The 24061-nt window shown below is 42.3% G+C and overlaps 1 protein-coding gene across 3 annotated transcripts in view; it reads left to right on the top strand.

Annotated features, from left to right (window-relative positions):
* Positions 1 to 24061, top strand: part of WAPL (WAPL cohesin release factor) — a 149806-nt gene that overhangs the window by 64693 nt on the left and 61052 nt on the right. The window contains exons 4-5 of one of the 3 annotated variants that reach the window (XM_068689384.1): positions 7057 to 7247; positions 16818 to 17341. In XM_068689384.1, the coding sequence (XP_068545485.1) occupies positions 16840 to 17341 (502 nt within the window). In that variant the 5' untranslated portion in view covers positions 7057 to 7247; positions 16818 to 16839. Of the gene's footprint in view, positions 1 to 7056; positions 7248 to 13531; positions 13827 to 16817; positions 17342 to 24061 lie in introns of those variants that run through there. The other 2 variants (XM_068689383.1, XM_068689385.1) reach the window with 2 other exon arrangements.

Genomic DNA, 24061 nt, shown 5'->3' with positions numbered 1-24061 from the left:
GTGACAGGACAATCCATGGATTACAACATGTAGTTGTTTTAGTCTTTTCTTGTCTTATCTTAAAAAATGTTGTTAAAATGTTTGTTATGAATTACAATGGGCCAAACTGCAACTCAAATGTACTGATACTACTCCTGTAGTATCAGTCAGGTCCTACCGTACTTTACAAGGGAGGCCTGCCAGGCCAGATACTGTTCTCAGAAAAGTAGCCTGCTGGGGAACATTCCCTTCTCTCCAGAGCAGTGTTTTTTACCACTGAATGACTTCTTTTTAATGAGTATCTGTAAAAGATGGCAGCTTTGCATTCAGAGTGTCAAAAAGAGGAATTTCCTCTGTCCAAAGCCATACCGATGGAAGACAAAAAAAATGTTAGCAAGGCAAGAGCAGTATTTTCATTGTGTACTTCAGAAATTGTATGTGAAATAAGAGTTGTGCAAGGCTACTCAGAAACACAGGCTGCCTGAGTCCCAGCCTCATCTAGAAGACCTATCTGTGTCTTTGCTTGCACAGGAGAGGGCATTCTCCTGGAAAGAAAACAGATTAATTCTGCCTGATGGTTATTACTAGAGAAGATACTGGCTGTATGGTAGCAGAATCTGTATTTGTGAATGTGAGTTATCAACTCTTCTGTCTATGGTAGTCCTTTTGTTCTGTGTGAGAGCTGTGAGTTAACTGAACAACATATATTGAATTCTGGTGTGTGGTGGGGTGTGTTGGCAAACTCTATAGTGGAGTGGGATCGATGGTGCCAATACAGCAGTTCCCAGTCAAGCTAAATTTGCATTCCTCATGAAGTGCTACTGCTGCCTCTGCAGGATTCAATTTCCTTTCTATTTTTATATGATTTTCTAAGTCTGTAGTTAATATTAACTGACAGGGCTAGCCGAGAATCTTGGTATTTCCTATTACAGTTAATTAAGGAAACTACTAATTAATGTACAGACAGATGCTTTGTGGTAAATTGCACTGCATGAATATCATTGCCTTCAGTGCTAATTCTTATTCCTACTGATTACTGACTCTGTCTTATACTATAAGGTGCTAGAAGCATGCGTCAGGCTTTCTAACAAATAGATGTGTTAAGAAAGTAAAGAAGCTTTTATTTTTAAGTTTTTGACTATTTTTTGAGTCAGTTGTCCAATATATTTTTTTTTTTTGTACCTAGAATATGTGGGAGCTTGTATTTCTAAGCTTTATTAGTGGAGCTTTGAGAAGAGCGTAGACGGTGAAGGAGGACTTACATTCATCAAGAACTCTTGCAGTGCACCTTCGTTGTTACCAAATTGGTGTAAGATTCTAACCTAATGTAGAATCCAACTTCTTGTTTGTCTCCAAAGAATTGTATCTGAAGAAATTGTCATCAGGTAACCTCAAGAATGGGCTGCTCCATAAGGGAAGGCTGACGGGAAGGTAGGCAGGATGGTGACCTTGCCAACGAGGGTTGCAATTCCATGAGACCTGTGTGGCAAGAAGAGCCAGCATAGCTATGGATTAGAGGTTGCACTTCAAACCTGTTGAGCCTGACCAAGTATGAGGGCCTCAAGTTAAATGCAGCATGAAGTAAGGCAGCGAAAACCCTGGTGAGGCTTCTCACAGCTCTTGCACACAATGTGTTTGTCTGCGTCATGTCTGAGCTGGCCATGAGCACAGGCAGCCAGAGTGGGGTGGCGGAACCTGCTGGAGCACTGCCATAACAGTTGTAAATGACTCTGTTCCTGAGCTGTTTCCCAGACAGGAGGTAGGAATTCAGGTTAAATGGGTCTACAGTCTGATGTTGTACAGCCATTGTTAAGGTAATGCGTTAATAAAACTTTCTGGTCTTAAAATCTTAATCTGACCATGCAATAGCAGGACTCCAAAATTCATCTGAATGAACTGCCTCAGATTGAGCAGATTTAAAGCGTAGCATACTTTTGTAGACTAGTGCTTCCTTATTAGCTGTCAGCATATAAGGCTGTATTCATAAAAGCAGGTAGCTGTGATCTGAGGTACAAAGCAGCGTTCTCTAACACCTCATGGAGTAGAATTGTTTCCTGAGAGACTGTCTGTTTACCTTGTCCTTTGTCTGATAGTTTGCTTCCTGTTCTCTAGGAAGGGACACGCTGGGGTCTCCTGACTCATACCTTAGCAACAAGCAGAATGTTGTATTTGGATTGTAATGTGTTTGAAGACAATGCAACATGAGCCGAGAGGAAGGAGATGTGTGCTTGAGACAGATCCTTCTCAGTTGTCTCCTGCAGGAAGAATATGAGAGCACTCTAATTGGAGTTGTACCAGTTTGCTCTGTTCTGCCCACACTTGGTCCCAACAGGGGGGACACCATGGCAGGTCTGGCTCTTGCAGTCCTGTCCCTGAAGAGCCAGCTTCAGTATGCTGAGTCAGACCAGAGACATCCTGCCTGAAGTACAGGTGCAGCCCTCAGCTTAATCAGTGGAGCTGGTACTTTGGAGAGGAGAAAAAAGCTTTGCTGTGTTTATAAACTTCATTTGAAATCAAGGAAACACAGCAAGTATGGCCTGAAGGCAATAAGAGATTAATGCTTGAACTGGCTCACCGATAGGCAGTTCATTCAGTTGAATTTCCAAGTCTTGTTCTTTTATGTCCAAATTATCAAATTGAAGGTACTACAGCGCAATCAAAACTACTAGCAGGCAAGCTCAATGCTAACTTGCATTGTTTCAAAAAAAAAAAAAAAAGATTTTGGAATTGAGCGTGGAAGATGAGCAATCAGTACAAATAAACAGGACATAAGTTTGATACAGCATGATTGTACTTGGCTGAGTATGAGTATCCTTTAAAACAAGAATATGGCAAAGCACAGTCAATGGATTGTGACAAGCTCCATTGCACCAGCCTGCTTTTCTAGCCATGTTGTACTTCTGCCTTTATCAAATACCATATATTCATATCTCAGCGTGGTTAGCCATGATTATGATCATCCTGATATCTGTTAAATGAGCTGCTTTTTACCAAGTGTAGTTTCCAAGACCATTAAAAACAAAGACTAGGGCTTGCTATTAACAGCACAAAGGCAATCCATGTACCTCCAAATTGTTACCAGTTCTTTATTTCCTCTCCCTGGGAGTGCTGCAAAAACATATCCCATAAAACACTTTTTCTATTCATCTGAATAACCAGCGGTGTGCTGAGACCTGTTATTTCTATTCATGTGCTGTAGTTGCCCTAACCTATAGTGTTGGTTTTACAGAAAATGCGGTATCCTGGGGGCTATAATTTAGGTGCTAATAGTATAGACAGATGAAGTTAATATATTCTAGGGTAGCTATTAGTGTATATATATGATACCATCTTCAAAAAGTGTGTGGGTCCCTTGGCACTAACCTGTATATGTAGTTTATCATGGTAATCCTGGTGAGAAGGGACCTCAGGAGGTCACTCATCGAACCTCCTGCTCAAACCATTGTCAGGTGTAAGGTCAGGTTGCTCAGGGTTTTATCCAGTTGGGTCTTGAAAACCTTCAGAAATGGAAACTACACAGTCTCTCTGGGTAACTTGTTCCTTGGCTTTCCTGAGATTTTTTTTTTCCCCTGTATCTGCAGTTGGAATTTCTCTTGATATTACAGTTAAATCCACAGTTTAGCTGTTTTAATTAGGAGTGATGTCAGATGCAGAACACAGTGCTGAGACCTGTGTTGGCCTTAGGTGAAGTGCTGGTGATGGGGACAGAGGATGTCTGTAAAATCTGTGCTCCAGGAGGGATGTAGGAGCCCTACTCATGCTGCAATTAATTGCACTTGGAGCTCTGTCTGTAACTCAGCCAGGGTAGAGGTTGTTACAGAAAAAGTGCCATGACACCCTATGTACCCAAAAGTCAAAGGTGTGTGAAACTAAGTGATAATATAACCACTGAATTGGTCTTCCATACTTTGTTTTCCCAACAAGCTTTATCTTCCTCCCCTGCAATCTAGGCATGATTTGTCTGTATCTGATGCTGCTCATATCTTTGTAGAGCTGCAAAAACAGCATGAAATCGATGTGATTTTCTTTCACTGCTGCCCGAAAGGGGCTGAATAGCAGTCCTGGAACAGAGTAGGCTTGTTGACTTCATTCTGCAGCTGCATGACAAATCTGCCTCTAAGCCTGCAGCTTCAAGAAGACAGCACAGTATCTGTTTACAGAAAAGATAGCTTTTGGCTCGTCTCTTTTTTTTTTAAATAATAATAAATTTAAACTATTGGGTTTAAATGGAAACTTAGAAACAGGTGACTTAGGCTTTCCTCACTTGCCAGGAGAAGCTTCCCACTTATTGTTCACAAAGGAATGAATGGATTATCCTCAACTTAAACATTTTTGCTCCACATATGGGGAGATTAACATCTATTTTACAAGAAGCTTAAATCCTGGTATAATAATTATATTCTGTTGTGTGAATCTGTTTATTCAAGGTGTGAATACAAAGTCTCTTTAATTTTTATGGGCTTGTTCTTCCTATATCCCTCTCTTTCTGTGTGCATTTGTTTGTCACCATGACAACTTCCCATGAGTTTGTCTGACACTGTGCACTTCAGCAAAGTTACAGTTAACCCTGGGCCTGAACAGGGTGCCAGGGAATAACATTTGAGCATCCAATTTCCATGACCTCATGCATAGTTCTGCTCTGGAGTCTGATGCATCCATGTATGCAAGTTTTAGAACAAAGATTTAACATTTACTTCACTGGATTCAAGCTGCAATGTATTGCTATTTCTCCAATACCTTTTCATTCTAATTATATATGCACACTACTGACATGTTTGTAAAATCAATATTAAATTATCACTTAAAATACTAATAGCCTGACATATAAAGGTATTCATATTTCCTTTAAACTAGACTCTAAGAAGAATGACTTCTAGATTATTTTTTTTTTGAGTACTGGGATCATCATTTAATGTGCCATTTTTCTACCCTGGAACTGAACTGCCTCACACCTGCCTGTGCCCTTTCCAGTAACTTAGAAAAATATTCCTGCCTCTGCAAACTCGCCTGATTTGTTTTCTTTAAGTCAGGAATAATTTTTGAACTTAAATTGTGGTACTCAAAATCTCTGTGCATTCCTTGATGTGGGATGCCCATGCTGGTGTCTTTGGGAGCTGTGTTGATCTGTGCTGCTGGGTAGTGGCTGCTCATTGCCATGTATCTTCACCCCTCCACATATTATTTTTGGTCTCCTGGGAGAGTGCACAGATCTTTTGAGTACCAGACACTGGGACACTTTACCAAAATAGGCCTTTGGACTGGAAGCTTCAGTTCCTTGAATGACTTGTAGTGTGTTTATTTGGCATATTTGGTTTAGTTCAGTGCCTTAATGTTAGAAAAGGTGAAAATGAGGCAACTCTGAGCCTGCCAGAGGCAGTAAGGACAAAGTTTTCAATTGACTTATGAATAGAATTGACCCTTATTAATGTGATTATTGCCAATTGGATGACAAGACTGGTTAAAAACCTTTCATATGCTATTTCCCCTTCATGCTCAGAACAAAACCCTCAGCCACAAAGTTTCTTAAATATACATGCCAGTACACTGAGTTAGCTCTCATAGGGGGGCCTACATTGTAGCTGGAGATACTAAAAGTACTGCTTCTGCTTATTGTGTTGGTCCTGCGTACTCCAGCTGGTAGCTGCCGTGTCTCTGGATGTACATCACGCATAATGCATCTGTTCTCTGAAGCAGACCTGTAAGAAATGTATAAAGCCTTGCATCAAGCGTTGGAGTTGTAGGGAATAACCTGAAAGATGCACAGAGGATTCTCCTTTCCTAAACAAAATATCTCAAATATCTGAAATGGAAATCAGTTAGCTTGGTTGCATTACCTGATCAGAAGGGTATGTAGAAATGTGACAGCTGTATTTCCACTATAAAAAGTCCATTCCAGTCCTTGCTGAACTGGAAATAGCTTCTTTGAATTGTGATTCTGGAGACAGGAGAGGTAGGCTAATCTTCCTATTGTCTTGCTATTGAAATAGTGTTCCAGGAGCTTTATAGGACTCATCATGAAATCTCCTTAACAGGGTGAGAAAGGTCAGTTTTCTATCACCTAACAGGAAAAGAATGCACAAACTACTTAACAGAAGCCTTAAAAATGACTCCCCACTATCTCTTAGTGAATTTGTTGGTGTTTATTCTTTTACAAGCAGTGACAGAAATGTTGAGAAATACCTGCATGACCTACAAGACTAATACAGCTGTGACAAACCAGTTCAGCACTACAAATAGGAAGGATTTCTTAGAAGCAAAAACATAATCTCAGCTGGTTGTGATAATGGTGACGCAATTTTAATTTATTGGACTCCATGCAAAAACACATTCAGTTGACAGCAAGTGAAGATGTATTAAGTTTAGTTTCTCAACTGTAGTTGATGAAATGGTTAAAGAAATATTTGGAAACATATCAGTGTACTCCAAGCCAAAAATCCACTGGACTATTCTACTGTACTACTGTCAATAGTAAGATACGATTTGACAATATCCTTAGTGATAAAAATGCAGTTCCAATAAGTTTACAATCAGATGGCGTCAAAATCCTGTTTTCAAAAATAAGCAAAAATCTTTCCTTCGACTCTAACTCTGAATTGTAACATGATTCTCAGCCTGACCTGTCAAAATGAATATACTTAGTGATCCTGAGGGCAGGTGCATAAAGTAATGCTTCAGCATTCAGTAAATGTTTGGTAACTTCTTTATTTACCAGTAGGTGTCACTGGAGTCCAGCAGAGAGCTATTACTTTAAAAACGTCTTTTCTACTTGATCGGACCTTCATTTCATAAACGTTTAGTATTTGTACATGTTGACTTATAACCAATAACAGTGAAGAAATAGAATCAATGCCCTTTCAAATATGTTTTTTTTTTTTCCCACTCTCAGCGACTGGTAACTGTTGATGGATAATTCAATGGCTTGGGAAAGAATTTTGATTTTTTTTTTTTTTTTCCTCTGCAGCATGCCTGAATTTGATCCAAACTGAAAATGACTAAAGTGATTATTCAGTGCAAAGGTGAAGCCAGTAAGCAATGTCTGTATGATTACTCAGCCTTTACTCAATATTCCATTGGCAGGGGGGAAGAAGATGATGGAAAATCAAGCCAGAAGACTCGGATCTTCAATTTCTTTGGCACCTACACTGAAAATTACAAAGCCTGGGAACTCAATGGGACAGGAAAGATCTGCACTGTCAGCCATGGAGCAGCTTTCTGCAAGTCTGAGATAAAGCATTTAGGGAGGAAATCTAGTGGAAGCTCCACTTCTGGTATGTGTAGGTACCTACCTCTGGAAATAAGCACTATGCTCTTACTGATGTCTATTTTTCTCCAGTCTTAAAGGTAAATTACTTCCAAAGAATACAAATAAAAGGAAACCTCAGAGGTTATCTGTATAACCACCTCTCAATAGCTTTGTGCACTAGTACTTCATTAGTGGGATATTTCTTTGAAGATTTAGATGTTGCATCTTATAACTTCCATTAGGAGACATGGAGCACAGCACTGATCAAGCCTGCTTAGGAGTGAGCTGAAGTAGGCTGTGAAATGATATTTCTTGTTTTAATGAGCTCTCGTCCTTTTTTGCCATGCCTCTGCTGGGTAGGTGATCAGCAATGGTATTTGGGTTAAAGTGTACTTTCACGTACTCATGTATTTGCTATCTGTAAAGCTCAAAAAAAACATCAAGTAGACACCTGTGGTTACCAAATGTTCTAGCTGTTTGAGATAACACATCAGAAGATGAAAAGAAAGGGAAGTTTGGTTTTGTTTTCCCTCAGTTATTACAAAGATATGGTAAAAGCATTCTTCATGAAAACCAGCAGGGAGCCATTATGAGAGTTATTTGTAGCAGTCATAGCTTAAGCCTAAACTCTTGCATAAATGCGTTTCTCCAGTCTTTCGAATATTTACCAAGGAACGAGGTGATACACAGTAAACATTCATCTCAAACTCAAGATCACACATCCAGTGGAAAACTATAGTATAAGCAGGCTGTTACAGGCCAGTATTATTAGGGTAATAATGTGCTTGTGGACAGTGAACACACAGGGCCTGTTCTGCTGTCTTGAAATGTAGCAAAATCCAGTAACGAGTTTTGATATGTCTAAAGAACCAATTGAAATGCAGGTTCTTTTTTAGCCTTGTGCTAAATTTAAATACAATTCTGAAATACTTTATCACTCGTTAGCAGGCACTTCTGTACGTGGTCTTTGACCATTTCACAAAGCATGGTAACGGTGTATGTAGTAAACCTTGTCAAATGCAGAAAGGATTGCAGAACAGGCACGATGTGTGGTGTTGGGTGTACAAAGTTCTTGTGCAACAGGCAGAAGACATTGCAGCTCTTTATGGTACTGCTCTGTAATTGGAATAAAGGGGAAAGTAGTTGGTTCAGAGCTGTACTGTGGCAGGAAACAACAGTAGCCACTAACTGATACTTTTGTTGCCTCCTCCTTCAGGAGGAAGTCTGCATGTAGTTATTTTTTAATTTTCATTTCATCAGTTTAATTTGCTAGGTAATTACCTCTTCCATGAGTTTCGGGGATGCATTCATCAGTTCTCCTTAGTCCTGCAAGGTTTCAGTAGTTTGTCGATTTGCTTTTCCAGTTGTTGTTTGTTCTTTGTATCATCATCCACAACTTCCGAAGGCCACACCACACGTACAGGTCTCAGTGCAACTACTTAGTTGTTTGACCTGACATTGCTATGGCTTCATGTTTTGTGACTGCTATAGAAGCACTTGGTTTCTGGCTGAGTTCTACTCTTTTTGAAGAACAGAAACAAGTATTTGCGAAATACAAAGGTGAAAACTAAAATCTTATGAATCAACTCAAAAGGGACAGAGTGATTATAGCATCTGTGTGTGAAGAGCCACACAGAAACCTAATAGGGAGGAGAAAGGAATGTAAATGTATAAGTGGAGGTCATGTACAAGCAGGTGAAGGAAGCACATTAATGAAATAAGCAAAGGTAATGGCTGCTACCCTAGGAACAGAGCAGGGCAGTCAGTTCAATCAAACTCTTTGTAAGAAAGAAGATTTAAAACACAAATTGCTTTTTGCATTGTCGTGTCTTTCTCTCCCCACGAAATGCTATGTTGGTACATTTTGATAGCTTTCATTAAGGACTGCCAGCTTGAAGACAGATAAATTCAACAACAATGAGAAACAAGTTCTTAAAAGAATTCTTAGAAAACTTCAGGGAGGAATTTTATCTGCTCCTCTTGTAAGGTTGCAGAAGATCGCAGGCATTTGAGAGTCAGCCCCACTTAGTTTTGTAACAGAGCAATGTAAACTTTATCTGACCAAAGAACCTAAGCTTTCCTGCCTCTCTTGCAGTGACAATGCAGCCTAACTTTAAATGAGTGTGCTTTTTTTTTTTTTTTTAACCTGGAACATGCTGTTATGTTGCTAAGTCTTCATGGAAAAAGGCACAGGCAGTTACTCTCAGCAGAGCTTGCTGAGATAAACTGCACAGCAGAAGAAAGTTGACCTTGGCTATTATAACAAGGTGAAAGCTACTTTGTGCTTTTCCCACTAGTACTTCACCACGGGTTTTTCCAGTAGACTTGCAGGCTGATCACCTAGGGAAAAAAAATTGCTCAGAACAAACACTGAGAATTTAGCCGTAGGTGAATGACTGTTGGTTCGTCGAGTAAAACTAGTATTTCCAGAGGCTTTTATGTTGTAGAGATGATGCCGCCTCTCACATGATTGCAAAAGATGGGTGTGCAGGCTGGAGAGAAGGTGGAGTAGCACAACTTTTTTTTTTTTTTTCTGCTAGCTGCCTGGGTCTGATTCATTAGTGCCAGGATCCAGAGAACTCCTTTTATTCCCCCCCCCCCCAAAACTAGCTCCTTGCTGCACTCCCATAAAGCATTCCTTTGTTTTGCTCAGTAGTGCTTCTTTTAACCTTTCAGTTATGAAGCTTAATGCCTTGTCCTGGCCATCTTGTATGATGAGAAAGCTGCAGGATAAATACAGAAAAACATGATCCCAGGCTGCATCAAGATCCCCTACTTGAATGCCTTTCAGTCTTCTCAGGGATCAGTGTCAGAGAGGTAACATGCTGCCCATCAGGAATACCATGCTAAGAAAAGCTGTTCTTGGCAGAAATCACCCTGGGATGCAAAGGGGGCTGCAGGTATCCACTTCTCCCCTCCCCAGCCCTGTGAGCTCTGTCTGATCTGAGCGCTGCAGCTCTCGGCACAGCTGTTTTCACCCATGCTGCCTCTGGTGGTTTTGCTGAACTTCCTCCAAGTGTTAGCAGTGATACTAATGTATAAATAACTATTTTCAGAGCTGCTTCAGAGAGGTTGACTAAAGCATGGTAATTAGTTACTTAATGTGTCTCTTTACCCTCCCTTCTTTGCTATGCAAATAGGAAGAGGGAAATTCTAGCCCCAGTGGAGTGAAATGGCAAAGCCCCGAGTGCTCTCACCCAGGTGTGCAGGGTGACACTTGAAGGACAGGAACAGGAGGAGACAGACATTTCACCAAGAAAAAGCAAAACACATTGAAACGTTTAACATTAAGTGGCACTAATTGAGACATGAAAGCCCTGCAGCAGCTGTGAGTGCAGGAGGAACAGCAGGACATCCTCTTCTTCCCCATCCCTTCCCACCTGCAGAAGAGGTGAGGAAGGAAGTACTGTAGGAAGCTGGCGAGAATGTGGGAGGCAAACAGTGACTAGGTGAGACACAGAAGAAGGGGGAAGAGGAGGAGTAGAAGAAGATGCTGAGTGGACTGAGTTGCCACTGGGTTTTATAGTTCTGGGGGAAAAGTTCTGGACATTAGGAAAATGGGGAGATCCTGCCTGTGAGTTACGTGTTGGGTAATGCTTAGGAGGGAAGCGGGGCAGTGGGTTACTGAATTTATTCTCCCTTGGTGGGAAAGGGAGCAAAGCAAGGATGCATTATGCTGTGAATTTGTATACTTGCTATAAAGGATACTTACTGCCACGCCCCTCTGAAAGTCTGCTTGTAGCCTCATGTTAAGCTGTCGGATGCTCACTTTGACTATAAGGCAACAGTGCGAAGCCTTGCTGACAGTTTTTGGAAGGGCACCGCTGTCTTTATCTTCCCCCAGAGTATCTGCTGCATGGGAAACCTTCCATTTACCTGTGGTGTTGCCTCCATTTTCTTTTGGAAGAAAATCTAATCTGAAACAATTTAAAATGTTTTAATGTCTGCTGTAAGACTGAATTATGTGAAAGGCTCTGCACTAGGCTACAGCTTCTTTTGAAAAATCTGGCTTGTAACTTCCCATCCCCTGCCCTGAGATCTCAGCACAGAACCTCAAAAAGAGAACTGGGAAGGCCATAGGGTGTATTAAGATGAGATGTATCCAAATAACCGTTCTGTCCTTCTTATGCATTCCTCCTTCTGTTTCACTTCTCTCTCTCATCTCCAGCTTTGATGCCTTTGTGCAGCATCTTTCAGTGCTTTCTGACTTCATTATACGTAGTAAAAAGGTTAGTTTCTTTTGAGGGGGGTAATTAGAGAATGCAATAGTAAAGCTGTATGACACACTCTGGCTTTCCAGAGTAAGTTTTTAAGACGGGAAAAGCTGGAGATGTAATAAGATGGCTGCTTACCTCCCACTGCTTTCTTCATGGAGGCAAATGCCAAACTGAAGTGTTTTGTGTGGTTTGTTTCTTGTGAAGTTTGTGGTATTTTTTTTTGTGTTTTTTTTTTTTTTTTTGATGAAGGGAGATGGCAACTATCAATAATAGAATTCCACACAAGGAACAAGATGCCTGTTGAATTCCACCCTTTATGAGAACTGAACTTACCTACTGCCAAAAGTAGATGGGGTTTGGCTTTTATTTGCTCTGTCTTGTTGCCTGCATATTTGAGGTAAGCCAGATAAAATGGAAATAGCAATGTTTAACACGTTAATTGCCAAAAGTACTGAGTTACTGGGAGTAAAATTTTCAAACATATCTAAAGGAAAGCAGGTGTAGGAAAATTGTCCCTCATTCCAGCTGCTTTTTATCATAACAATGTTTGGTTCCCATGATCATTTAAGTAAAAGGTCTTACTGGACTTACAGGCTTCTGCTGATACCTAAGATAGGACAGTCAGCACATAAATTAGGTGAGCGTCGTCTGCTAGTCATGTGGAATGCCACCATGACCACGAATCTGCAACGTGTTAGACTACTCTGTGTGGAGATTATATGAAGACTTAAAATACAAAGATAACCCATGGCTTCTAGGGTATATGAGAGCTTTCAAATTGTACCCAGTTATTATCACTATACCACAAAATTCTCTAGATTACTGTTTAAATGATGTAAGTAGCTCAGGCTTTAAGTCAGAAACTTATTTAATTTCAATTTTTAACATAACTTTATATCCAAATAGATTTAGAAACTATTTCCAAATAGTTTATTGGTTTTAATTCCATATTCTTCACTCCTGATTTTTGGGATAATACTTCTAACATTGTAAAGAACTCCAGAGAGCCTTGAGGTATTCTGGGCTCTCACAGTGCTGTGCTTCCCTCTTTGTCTAACAGATCAGTCACCAAATAAGACTTTAACTCATATGCCATGGATAGCTAAACCAGTTTGAGTTTTGCATACTGTTTTACTCTTGAAGTTTAAACAAGCTAATTAGTAGCTCTGATACAAGAATACTCACAGGAAAAAAAATCTTCTCACCTTTTATATTCAAATTATGTACTTTAAAATTTGTAATCAATTTTGAATGGCTCTTCCATAACTGAGTCAGGTGTTTAAGGTATAAATAAACCTGTAAACCTTCTTTGAAACATAACAGGCACTTCTATGATATTTCAAATTGCCTTGTATTTCTCACAAGACCCAGTTGGTTTTATCTTCACTTTCTTGAGCACCAACTGCAGTGTTTTTTCCAGAGCACGTTCAGTGTGTTTTTCCTCAGAAGTTACACCTACAAGCTTGTAGTGTGTCAATAGGTGGCAGGTAAAGGCAGGCAGTTGGTTTACTTGAGGGATCACGACACAGAACATTAATCTTACGTCTCTTTATGGAAAGCCATTAATTTGCACTGGATAAAGATTAAGGGAAAAGCCAGGTTTCTTAACCAGAAGTATGGAGACAACCCTAACCTCGTGTGTGCAACAAAATGGGCCTCTTATTTTTATCACTGCTTAAAAATAAACAAATTGTGGTTGCCACGCGTGTTTTAAAACCGTTTCTCCGCGGGCTGGTGTGAGCAGCAGCGCTGTGAAACCGCTGCCGCTGCCCAGACGGGGACTTTTAGAGTTTATTTTTCGCTTTTGGGCTGTTTTTTCACTCTCCACGAGCCCCCCCTAGAGGCTAAGAGGTGCGCACGAAGCCCCTGGCCGGGGGTGGGGGCGTGGGCGGCGGCAGCACGGGGCAGGCCGGCCCCAGCCCCCGGCCTGGCCGCCTCCCGCGGGGGGCTGCGGGCGGGCCGGGCCTAGGCCGCCCCTCGGGCCTCGGCCCCCGCGAACTACATCCCCCGGCGTGCCCCGCGGGGGGCGGTGCCGGCGTGGCGCAGGCGCGGCGGCGTGGCGCTGCGTTGAGCAAGGCGGGGTGCGATTGGCTGCGGGCGCGGCCGGGCGTGGGCCGCGCAGTGACGGAAGGAGCGGGGCAAATGGCGGCGCGATGGTCCCGGGCCCCGGCCCCCGCGCGGCGCTAAGCCCGGCGCGGAGGAAGCGGCGCCGGAGGAGGCGGCGCCGTGGGCCCTGACGGCTCTAACGGCTCTAACGGCTCTAACGGCCGCGCCACCGACGGGCAGCGCCTCGGCCTCGGCCAGGCGGCGGCAGCCAGCGGCGCACACAGCCTCGGCCCCGGCCCGCAAGGAGCGGGCCCGGCCCCGCTGCCACCGCCCGCACCCAGGTGGGGCCGGGACCGGCACCGGCACCGGGAGCCAGGCGCGGGGGGCGGGGAGCGCGGCGGGGCCTGGCCGCTGCCTGCAGGCCGCGGGGGAGGGGAGACGGAGGGGAGGGGGGGCCGGGGCCGGGGCCGGGGCCGGGGCCGGGGCCGGGGCCGCGCGGTGCGGTGCGGTGCGGGGCTGCCCCTGCGTCCCGTCCGGGGGGAGGGGGCGGCCGGAAGGGAAATGACATCAGGCGGCGGCGGGCGGGCACGGCCTGGCCCGGTTCCGCCCGCGGCCCCGCGGGGGAGGGCGGCGGAGGAGGAACTGTCACCGCCGGGCCTCGGCCGCGCTCCGGCCCTCGCTTATGTAAGGCGGCGGGGGGCGGCAGCCACCACCGGGGCCGCCCCAGGCGCTGCCCGGGCCGCCGAGCCCCCCCCCCCCCCAGCCAGGCGGGTGGGTTATTTCCCGGCCTCGGCCTCGCTCCGGGGAGCGCAGCGCCTTGTGAGGGGAGAGGGGGCAGGCGGCGGGGCAGGGTGAGGCTGGTCCAGGTTTTTGTTTCACTCTAAGCAAAAATCGGGGCGGAATTGTAAGTAGAGAGTAAAGATCCAGCCCCGTGCGTGCTCCGAGGTCAGGAAGCGCAGCTGTACTTCCTTCTCTTCAATTCTAGGCTAAACTGTGCGGTCGTACAGTGCGCTACTTACCTCCCCTCCATACTCAGCCTGTTTACATTCTACAGTACATACATCAGAGCATTGATCGTTGGATTCAGATCTCCTTACGAAACAATCTTGATTTCTAATCCTCTAAATAGGTTAATCTATATTTTGGAACTCTGCTTTCTGAAAATGAAGTCCTCTCGACAGCAAACACCTCCTCTTTAAAGCTGCAAACCAAGTCTCTTTAAATATGTCATTATTTTCGCAGGTGCTAAAAACGTAAAGTGTTGGAAATATTTGAGTCAGGCTTTAGGAGGGGAAAATTCGCTTGTTGTGAGTCTGTTTCTCACAAGAGTTACATAGAGCTTCAGATGTTAATAAATATTTCAATTTAGTTTCAGTCATTGTAAAAACTGGCCTTTCCTGTATAAAATGTTCAGGCGTTGCAGCTCTAAGTATTTTCAAATGGCTTAAAGTAGAGCTAGTTACTCTGGCTTGGGGGGAGATCGTAGTTTTGCTCTTGGATGGAAGATAGGAGATGAGCAGGGGAGCGGAAAGTACTGGTTTGGCAGTGTCGTGCTTGGAGCAGCACACAGGAGGCTCACGGCACTGTGAGAGAAGGGATGGGAGATGGGGTCGAAGAGTAACAGCCACCAGCAGCACTGATGGTCTGTTTAATTCTCAGCAGCGATCAGAAGCAGTCTAGGGAGCAGCATTTCTCGGCAGAATTCTGGTCAGTAGGGAACCACGTGCCTTTACCGCCCAGCTGCTAAACTGCCGGGGAGAGGAGCATTTCCCCAAGTGGTTGTTCCCTTATCTTTGGCATCGCAGCACCGCCTGGCTGGTAAACTTCCAGAGCTCACATCTGATACTCTGAATTCACCAGGGCTTAAAGCTGGGCCTAGAAATTGCTCATTTGGTATAAGTGAAAGTTGGCCTGGTCTGATAAAGTGAGGCTACTGTGAGTGGGGCCATCTTGCTAGAACAAAGTGCTGGAACGACATCTCTGGAAAAGTCTGGCTCTTTTGCAGAAGCTATGCTAGTGCTCCAAGTTGATGAACTGTGCGTGTCAAGATTAAAATGGGCAGAAAGACGATACATCATTTATTAAGTGGAATAATAATAAAGAGTATTGTCTCACAGATGGTTCCTATGGGAACTTTAATAGTGATGGTTGTAAGCCCTGTTTTTGATATACTTTCCTGTAAATGAGGGCAGTTGACCCTTAAAAAGTTGGATTTCTCTGAAATGCTCCCCTTCTATCCCTTAGCAGACTTTTCTCCACTATGGAGAGCAGCTTAAGACAGGAAGATGGACTTGATTAGTTTCAGACAGACTATAAAGAATTACAATTTCCTATTTGGGCCAAAATAAAGAAGGAGACACGCTGGTGTACAAAAGAGTTACACTTGTTTTTATGTTGTCATTTGTCCTGTAGTTGGACTATTTGTTTTTTTTGGTGGGCAAACCAACAACCTGGTCTGTCATCCTTCTGGAATCAAACAAAAGTAGGAATAGAAGGGGTGGAAGGAGCAGTTTAAGTTTGTTCCAGTTTAATTTGTTTATATTTAAACTTGATTCTTCTGGCAGAGCAAGCTGTGAATCAGGCTGCAGTTGTAACAGCCAGTGGACAGTCAGGGTTTGTGCTTGTCTGCGTAACATGTCCTCCATGTTCCTAGCCAGGGACTGAGAAGTGTCTCTTCTCTCCTCGCTCCTGTTCCTTGATCGAATCACATGCTGGTGGAGGCGTCCTGTGTACCAGTCTTTACCATGACTGTGCAGATAAACGTGCTTGCTAAGTAGGTCTGACGGTGTGCAGAGAAGAACATGGTGTTGTCATTATTCATGGTGAATTAGTATTTAAAGTGTCTGTAGCAACTGAAATACTTTGAAAATCCTTACGTTTTTCTACTGAAAATCTAAAACCATCCAGTAGTATTGGACTCTAGCAGACAGCTGCACCTTTGGATGGGGTGAAAACACTGTTTAGTTTTCTGCTGATGCTTTGTGAGAGGAGTACCTTCTATACTTCAAAATACAGACAGATCAAAGCAATACCAAAAGTAATATATTTGTAGCAGATTTGTAGCGTTGTTGTGCTATGTCTTGTTTTGTAAGTGTGCAAGGAACTAAACTTTGCATTACATTGGTAGATGAGCTGCTGATTGCAGAAACTTTGAATGTAGTGACGTTCACAGGTAGATGAGTTAGTCTCTATAAAGGAGCAGATGATGTGTCTGTCTATTGCTTATGCAAAATGTGACTTTTGCTTGTGCTTGTAGACCCAATAAACAGCAGAGGTGCAATCAGTTGTACTGAAAAGTTTGTGAATTTGCTTCTCTCTTTCTTTTCCAACAGAGAATATGAAACAGGAGCCAAAATGACATCCCGATTTGGAAAGACCTATAGCCGGAAAGGGGGAAACGGCAGTTCAAAGTTTGACGAAGTGTTTTCCAACAAACGGACCACCCTTAGCACAAAATGGGGAGAAACCACCTTCATGGCCAAGTTAGGACAGAAGAGGCCCAGTGTCAAACCAGATATTTCTGAAGTTCCTAAAAAACCCAAAGTTGAAGACGAGGTAACAGAGGATCCGTTTGGATTTGACAGTGATGAAGAATCTCTTCCTGTGTCTTCGAAGAATTTGTCACAGGCTAAAAGCTCCTCTCAGCTGGACCCCAGTGAAGCTGCTCAGTCTGAGGACTTTGCTTCTCTCCTTGAAGCTAACAGCAGAATTAATCAGCCAGACAGCGGAGAAAACATTGCATCCAGCAAGCAGATACCTTTTGACAATACTGTTCCTCTCTTAAAAGAAAAGAGCGCAAGCAAAAATGTGGAAGATGGAGAAAGCAAAGGCAGCAGTGCTAAACTTGTAGCTGCAGGTATGTTTACTCAGTTTTATTTGTTTTTTTGCTATTCTACATTTAGACTTGGTGCTTTCTGGGGTTGGCTAACTGTTCTAATCAAACTGTAGCAGAACTCATTCTTCATGTAGAGGGTATTTCTACTAAATACTTTTAGTTAAAAGTGCCAAAAAACATTCTGTATTTTGCATTTTGGCTTGAGATCCTTGGTACACAAGTCCTTATAGCTGCAAATTCAAATACAGTGGTTTAGGTTCCACATAGTATTTTAGTCTACCTTGAGTAGAATGGACTAATAACCTTCCTTCTTAAAATTTGTTCTGACCTCAATGCTTTTGTCTTTTTTAAAAGTGGTATTACAGAGTGATGGGTGCGTAGTAGTAGAATGCCTGACTCTTGAGCAATTGGCTCTAATTTAGTGCAGGTACATGGGTACTTCTGTGCAGGTATAGCTTGTGATCTGCCTGTTCAGTGATTTGTATGGAAAAAGTAGTCTTCTGAACTTCAGCTGCCTAGAGGTCTGTATTTTTTTTTAATTAGCACATTTTTATCAATGTGTATGTAAAAAGCTTCAGATCTATCAAACAGAATTCTGTTAAACTTTCAGGAGCTCTTTTCAGACCCAAACAGTTTGTAAGAGATCTTCATACTTTAGAAGGGGAATTTGCAGACCCCATGGTGCTCAACGCTGCTGTAATCTTGTTCAAGTCATTCTTAGACAAGATCACATGTCATATCTCATTAGAAGTTTTCATATAATGGGCTGATTAAACCGTAGCTTCTAAAATTGGGCTGAAGATCACATTAGATGAACCTTGATGAAGCTGACACCTACTGACTTGCTCTGGATTATCATAATCAACTTTAATGAGAAGAAGTTATGTAACTGAATTCTCAGATACAGTTAACTTATCCCTGGGATCAGAACTTTGAGTGGTCTTTTTTGCAACAGACAGGAACCATGCTGAATAGCGCAAGAAACGCATAGCTCGGTAATTTGTGAAATAATCTTACTCAAGAAAAAGTGCGGAATGTTGATGGGGTTTTAGATTGACAGAAGGATTGGTGGGATATATAGCGTTCTTTCAATTTTACTCTTATTTTTGCTGCTAAAATCTTCCTGTTTTTCATATGGTTTTCTGCAGTTTATTTATCTGTAAGCACGGAACACCTTCAGTCTGGAAATACACTTTATGCTTTGCTAAGTTTGAATTAAGTTTTCTTAAGAGATTGGAAAGATTCATCCCCCAGTATTTACAAGGAATGAAATAGTAATGAGTTTTCCTGATTGTTAATGAGAGAACGTAGCAGAGCAGGTTTTAGAATGAAATGGCTTCCACGTAGAAGAGCCTTGTTAGAGCAGTATTTTTCAGGTAGGAAAATACATGAGCTGTGGGGAGAAAATTTGTGTTGCATAAAAGGCTGGGAGGAACAGACCTTCGCAGTTTTATTGGTGCTTCGTTGTTCTGGTAGTGTGGAAAATAACAACACAGAATATTTAAAACAGAAAAGCTTTTTGTAATTTGCATGTGTAAATTCCAGGACTCCCTGTCAGACAGTGCCACGTATGCCGTAAGTATATATGGCTCTGAAAAGAAACTGATGAGTCTCAGTGGATGAGGCCATTGGTGGTGGTGGTCTGGATGCCAGGGGGGAGGTTACCTCGACAGCTCATTGAAGGAACAAATGCTTGCCTCATGTGCTTTGCTGAAGTGTCTGGCACTGGCTGCAAACCAGCCAGCAAGTGAAGGACAGGGTGGATCTTGGCCTGACAACACTGTTGTTTCAGAATGTATTCTTACGGACAGTTTACACCCCATCATATGAAGACATAAACCCATCTCATAACTCCCTGCTTCAGAAATCAAATTCAACTGATAGTGAATCTTTGCGTAACATCCTATTAAATAAGTGTAAGGAGACCGGGACTGGCAGTAGTGTTTATTTTGGACAGGAAGTGTAAATGAAACTTGGATGGTTTAAGCAGATATTATACTTGTGCGTGGACTTAACCAAAATAAATAAAAATGGTCCCTGAAAATGTCACTGAGAGCATTGAGCAATTCGAGAGAGTGGTGTAGTCAGCCACCATGGATGTAGCTTCTTCAAAGGCTTCCTTGTTACATTGACTAGTGAGTAAAGTTTGATGATATTGGGCTGTCTTTCAGACCTGCAGAGATGTGGTTAGCTTGATTTGTGATGGGGCAAGAGGGAACTTGGGGAAGAAAAACGGAGTAACAATCAAAAGGTTGTTTCTTGGTGTGTGGTCTCCTAACATACAGCTCATGTACTTGCACTGCTTCCACGTTTTCCCTTCCCTGGTTCCCTCCTTCCTGGTGACTCTTGAACTCTGCTGGGTTCAACCAGACTTGTTCGAAGGGCTTACAGATTCTTATGGGAGCAAGTTCTGCCATAGCTGAAGAGAAGGAAGGAGGGGAAAAAAAAGGCAAGCAGGTAGAACAGTATTAATATTCCCAGAGTGAGAGACTGCAATGTGAGTTCAACCTTAACCCACATACAGCAGAGTATGTCTAGTACAGGAAACTAGGCTAAGTCCATACTGATGTTCGTGTTGTGTTTGTGAACTTGTTGTAAGTGCAATTTACAAGTCCTAGCAGTGATACTGAATGGACAGTGCATGACACAAGGTCTCAGGGCTCCCTGATAGCACATGCCATCGCTGGATCTTAATCCTTACCCCAGAATAAGGTGAAAACTGAGACTACATGGCTGTGGGCAAGCTGAGAACTACGGTTTGATCTGACTTTGCTCCAGATGAGGCTCCTTGCATCAATGCTCATTTCTTTGGTTGTTAAAATGGTGGTGATGCAACATGAGTTAATTTTAACTACTGTTTGGTATTAAAAAGCAGTCCCTCTTTTTTTGATTGTTTAAATGGTTGTGCAACCTTGTTGTAATGCAGTTGGGGATCTGTGTCGTTTATTTAAAATGGTGTGCCTTACTGTGTTTTTAATAGCCTTCAGCTAGTACTTGTAACAATCTCATTTTAAAGGCTTTGAGAAGCTCTTAATGTGGAAAGCTTCTCATAATCTTACCCTTATGTTGCTTGATCGAGACCTAATGCTGGCTGAAGAACGTTCATGAGTAATCCTGTATGTAACAGGTAATTTACAGAGAGTAGGAGTTTAGGTAACTTAGAAATAGCAGAAGAGTGTTCTGCATTAATAGTTGCTGCTAGGTCACCTTTGTTAAGGTAGAACTTGGTAGCTAGCAAGTAAGTTGAGTCATTTGAAAATTATCAAGCTGGTAATTCATATTGAGCAAAAATGCAACAATTTAGTAGTCAGGTAAACCTTTTATGAGAGACTTGCAGTGGAATAAGATGAAAGCTTATAGATCCATACTTATTTGGATTTCTGAAATACCCTGGTGACTTTTTTTAAATGTTAGACTTATTGTGTGAGGCACAAACTAAAAACAGTATTTGACACTAGATTCATGTTCACACAAGTTTTAATATAAAAACGCTTAAAGCCCTGCAGAGCAAATTGTGAGGTGCAAGTTTCAAAAAATTCTCTAATAACTCTTTTATTAGAATATGGTAGCTTGTCTGTCAAAATCAACGTTGTACATTTTTTTCAGGTGAAATGTCAAGTCAAAGCGTGATGCAATTTAAGAAATGGTATGGCATTTTGTAACTGTGTTAGCGTATGAATATGTTTCAAAATGGATAACTCTGGTTTCCCTGCTCCAGCCACTTCAGTTCAGGGAAATGCTGCTTATGCACTTCTGCCATTCTTACGTGGTGAGTTTGCTGCCAGCCTTTGTGGTGTCCTTCTTTAACTCAGGCTTCTGGAGGCTCTGTTCCACGGTGTTGATGTACTTCTGTAGAAAAGGCATTCGCGTCGAGAGATGTTTTGAGTGCTTGGGTGTGTCTCATCTGTGTGCGCCTCGTTCCTGTTCCTGGGCTGTGTGATAATACTGCTTAGATTAATTCTAAGTTAAAATAATTCTGGGTGTTTTAAATGGGCATGGATTGCTTTAAGTCTTCTGTATTTTAAAGCCTATGAGTTCTTAAAAATATATTTTATTTGGTGTGGAGAAACAGAAAACAGGATGGTTTAAAATATCTTTTCAGAATAAAGAGCAGTGTAGGAGTAGTATCCCTTTCTGCTGTGTTGGGGTGTTAAATATATGTATATGTGTTTGGGGTTACTGTCTAGGCAGTGCAATTTGAGTTTGTGCTTTTTTATTTAAGAATAAAAGGGCAAATGATTGCATATCAAGTATTCGTGAAACTTTTGTTTCTTGCCCAACATTTAGAATATTTATGAAAAATGCTCTGCCATATATTGTCTTTTGTTATGTAGTAGTATTCAAATCTTTGTTCCCCAAGTTCTTTCACTCATGGGACCATAAGGAAAAAATTGGCTGTGTACTGTGTGCTGTGTAGTTCCTATGTTTCCAGGCAGGTTTGTAATGCCCTTGTTTCTTGCTTGGGGCTCATGTACATATCAGTAGCAAATCAAAATGACAAATGCAATCCTGCTTAATAACTTGGGCTTATGCAGTGCAGAAGGGAATGATACAACTGTGCTTAACCACTTCAGGACCCAGCATTCAGAGCCAGCCTGTATTTAGCTGATCAAAAGGAGTACCGAGGGAGTAGTGCAACTTGCAGAAAATGGTTGCTCTGAAAGGAAGATGGTTCAAGTCACCGTGTCTGTTCCCTGCAGGCTGTCTTGCTAGAACCCTGATGGATGTGTCTGCAAAGCTTCTGCAGCCTGATGATGTGGGTGGGGGAGCCCTGTCTTCAGAGCAAAGTTTCAGCTTCTCAGCTCTGAGTTTGGTATCGCTTCATAATTACATTTGCTAGCAAGATTTGCCAGAGTTGTATCTTCAAATTCTTTTGAAGCTTCTATTTTGTGTTTTAACAGTGGCTTGGACGTATAAGATAATACTTAGACTTGAGTAATCTTACCTTATCTTCCTTTGCAGGGCTGTTCAGTGCAATTTATTTACCTCTTAGGGAAGAATTTCAGTTAAGTCATCTTCTGTCCAAAAATGGAGCAAAAAGTTGGGGGAAACTGAATGAGGTCTGTGCATTTGGCTGTCTTAGGAGACAGCTGGTAGCAACCATGATTAAAAAGAACAGCAGCTGTCCTCGGACTTAATCAAAGCATTAGGAAACTGATAGCAAGGAAGGGGAAAGGTTTGAAAGAAATTATGTACCCGTAGAATTTGAGTGTTGTGAAGCTTGTCTAGATGGCTGCAGTGAAGTTGGGTGTACAGGTAGCTGCAGTTTATCTGCTCGACTCTTTTCTTCCTTTGGTAGTTTTCATGTTTCCCCTTTTTTGAAGAGGGAAGTTGTCCCTTCTCTCCCCATGCACGCCGAGTTTCCTTGCTGTGATGGTAGACAACGTTCAAACTACTGTGATGAGGGTGCTCAATTTTTTTTTTCTATAACTCAGATACTTTGAAGATTCCTTCCTTTCCCCCTTCCCCATCAATGTTCAGTGTAAAAGGACTAAAGTTCTTCATAAATTTCATTATTTATACTGATTTACTAAAATAGCAATACTGGAGGAAACAGCGTTTGGGAAGTGATCTTGTGGTTTCTGCAACCCAGATTTCCTAAGGAGAGGGAAACGACTCTCAATGTCTACATACAGAGCACATGATTTTTATTTTTTTTTTCCCAAATCTATAGCTACGCTTTCCCAAATTACAGTGAGCTTCTTAACCCCACTTTTGGAATCTATGCTTTAAAAATCATTCTTTATTTATAGACTTCATTCATACACTTAATTTTTTAAAAGATCAAGTTTTTCACTGTCAGGTCTCTTGCCAAGAGCTTCTCTCATGTTTAACAAGTTAAAATAAGTTAGCATTCAGAACAGTTGTTCAGTGCTTCTAGAAGAAAGCCTGTTAACAGGCATGCTGCTGAAGCTGACCAAAGTATGCAGGAAAGCAGAAAACACTTGGTAAGGCAGCCATTTCATGTTCAAACTGCTGAGATCTGTATTAGTATTGCTACCTTACAATTAACTGTATGGAAATTGGTCTTCAAATTCCAACTGTTAGTTTGTATGTTCATACAGGAAACTGCTGCTGTATTCAGTAAAGGGTTTCAACATATTTATGAGTGGTGTCTGAACCCAGACTGACCTAGGAGTCCCAGGATGCATTTGTTCTAATGGTTATTAGTGCTGCTGCGTTACTTCTATGCGGTAAGCCCTTCTGAAAAAAGTTGGTGCCAGCTATTTGTGTTGCCCATGGCACTGTCTGGCGTTCCCTGCAAGGGCGAAGTGGTTCGCTTCCTGGATCAGCTTTCTCCTGCTGCTCTCAGCAAGCAATGTCCTCCAAGCTACGAAGGAGGACGACTGTGGCTGTTCACTGGACTTCCCATCAGAGGTGAAGGCATGTTACAGCTCTGGAAACTCCTGCTGTACGGAGTATAGCAGCTCTTCTGACAGTTGGATTCAATGTTGGACAGTGTCTCATCGCTTCAAGACTGTTTTAGTTTAAGGTTTCTGACCAAACAGTCTTGCTTGCACTGTTGTAGAGTTCTTCATTGCTGAATTCTTCATTGTTAGACGAAAAAGGAAGGAATTTTAACATTGCTTTTTACAACTGTGATTTATCCTGTGCTTCAGAGAGCTGTGGACTTTGGTAACAAATTGGGTGTGAGCATTGATAACATGCTCCCTGGTATTTTTGGTTTTTACATAATAATTCAGTGTCTAGGGAGTCACATTGTAACTTAGATTGTTATCA

Source organism: Anas acuta, chromosome 7 (assembly GCF_963932015.1).
Source record: "Anas acuta chromosome 7, bAnaAcu1.1, whole genome shotgun sequence".
Classification (NCBI taxonomy): domain Eukaryota; kingdom Metazoa; phylum Chordata; class Aves; order Anseriformes; family Anatidae; genus Anas; species Anas acuta.
Note: the sequence above shows the minus strand (reverse complement) of the source record. Positions and strands in the feature narration are given on the sequence as shown.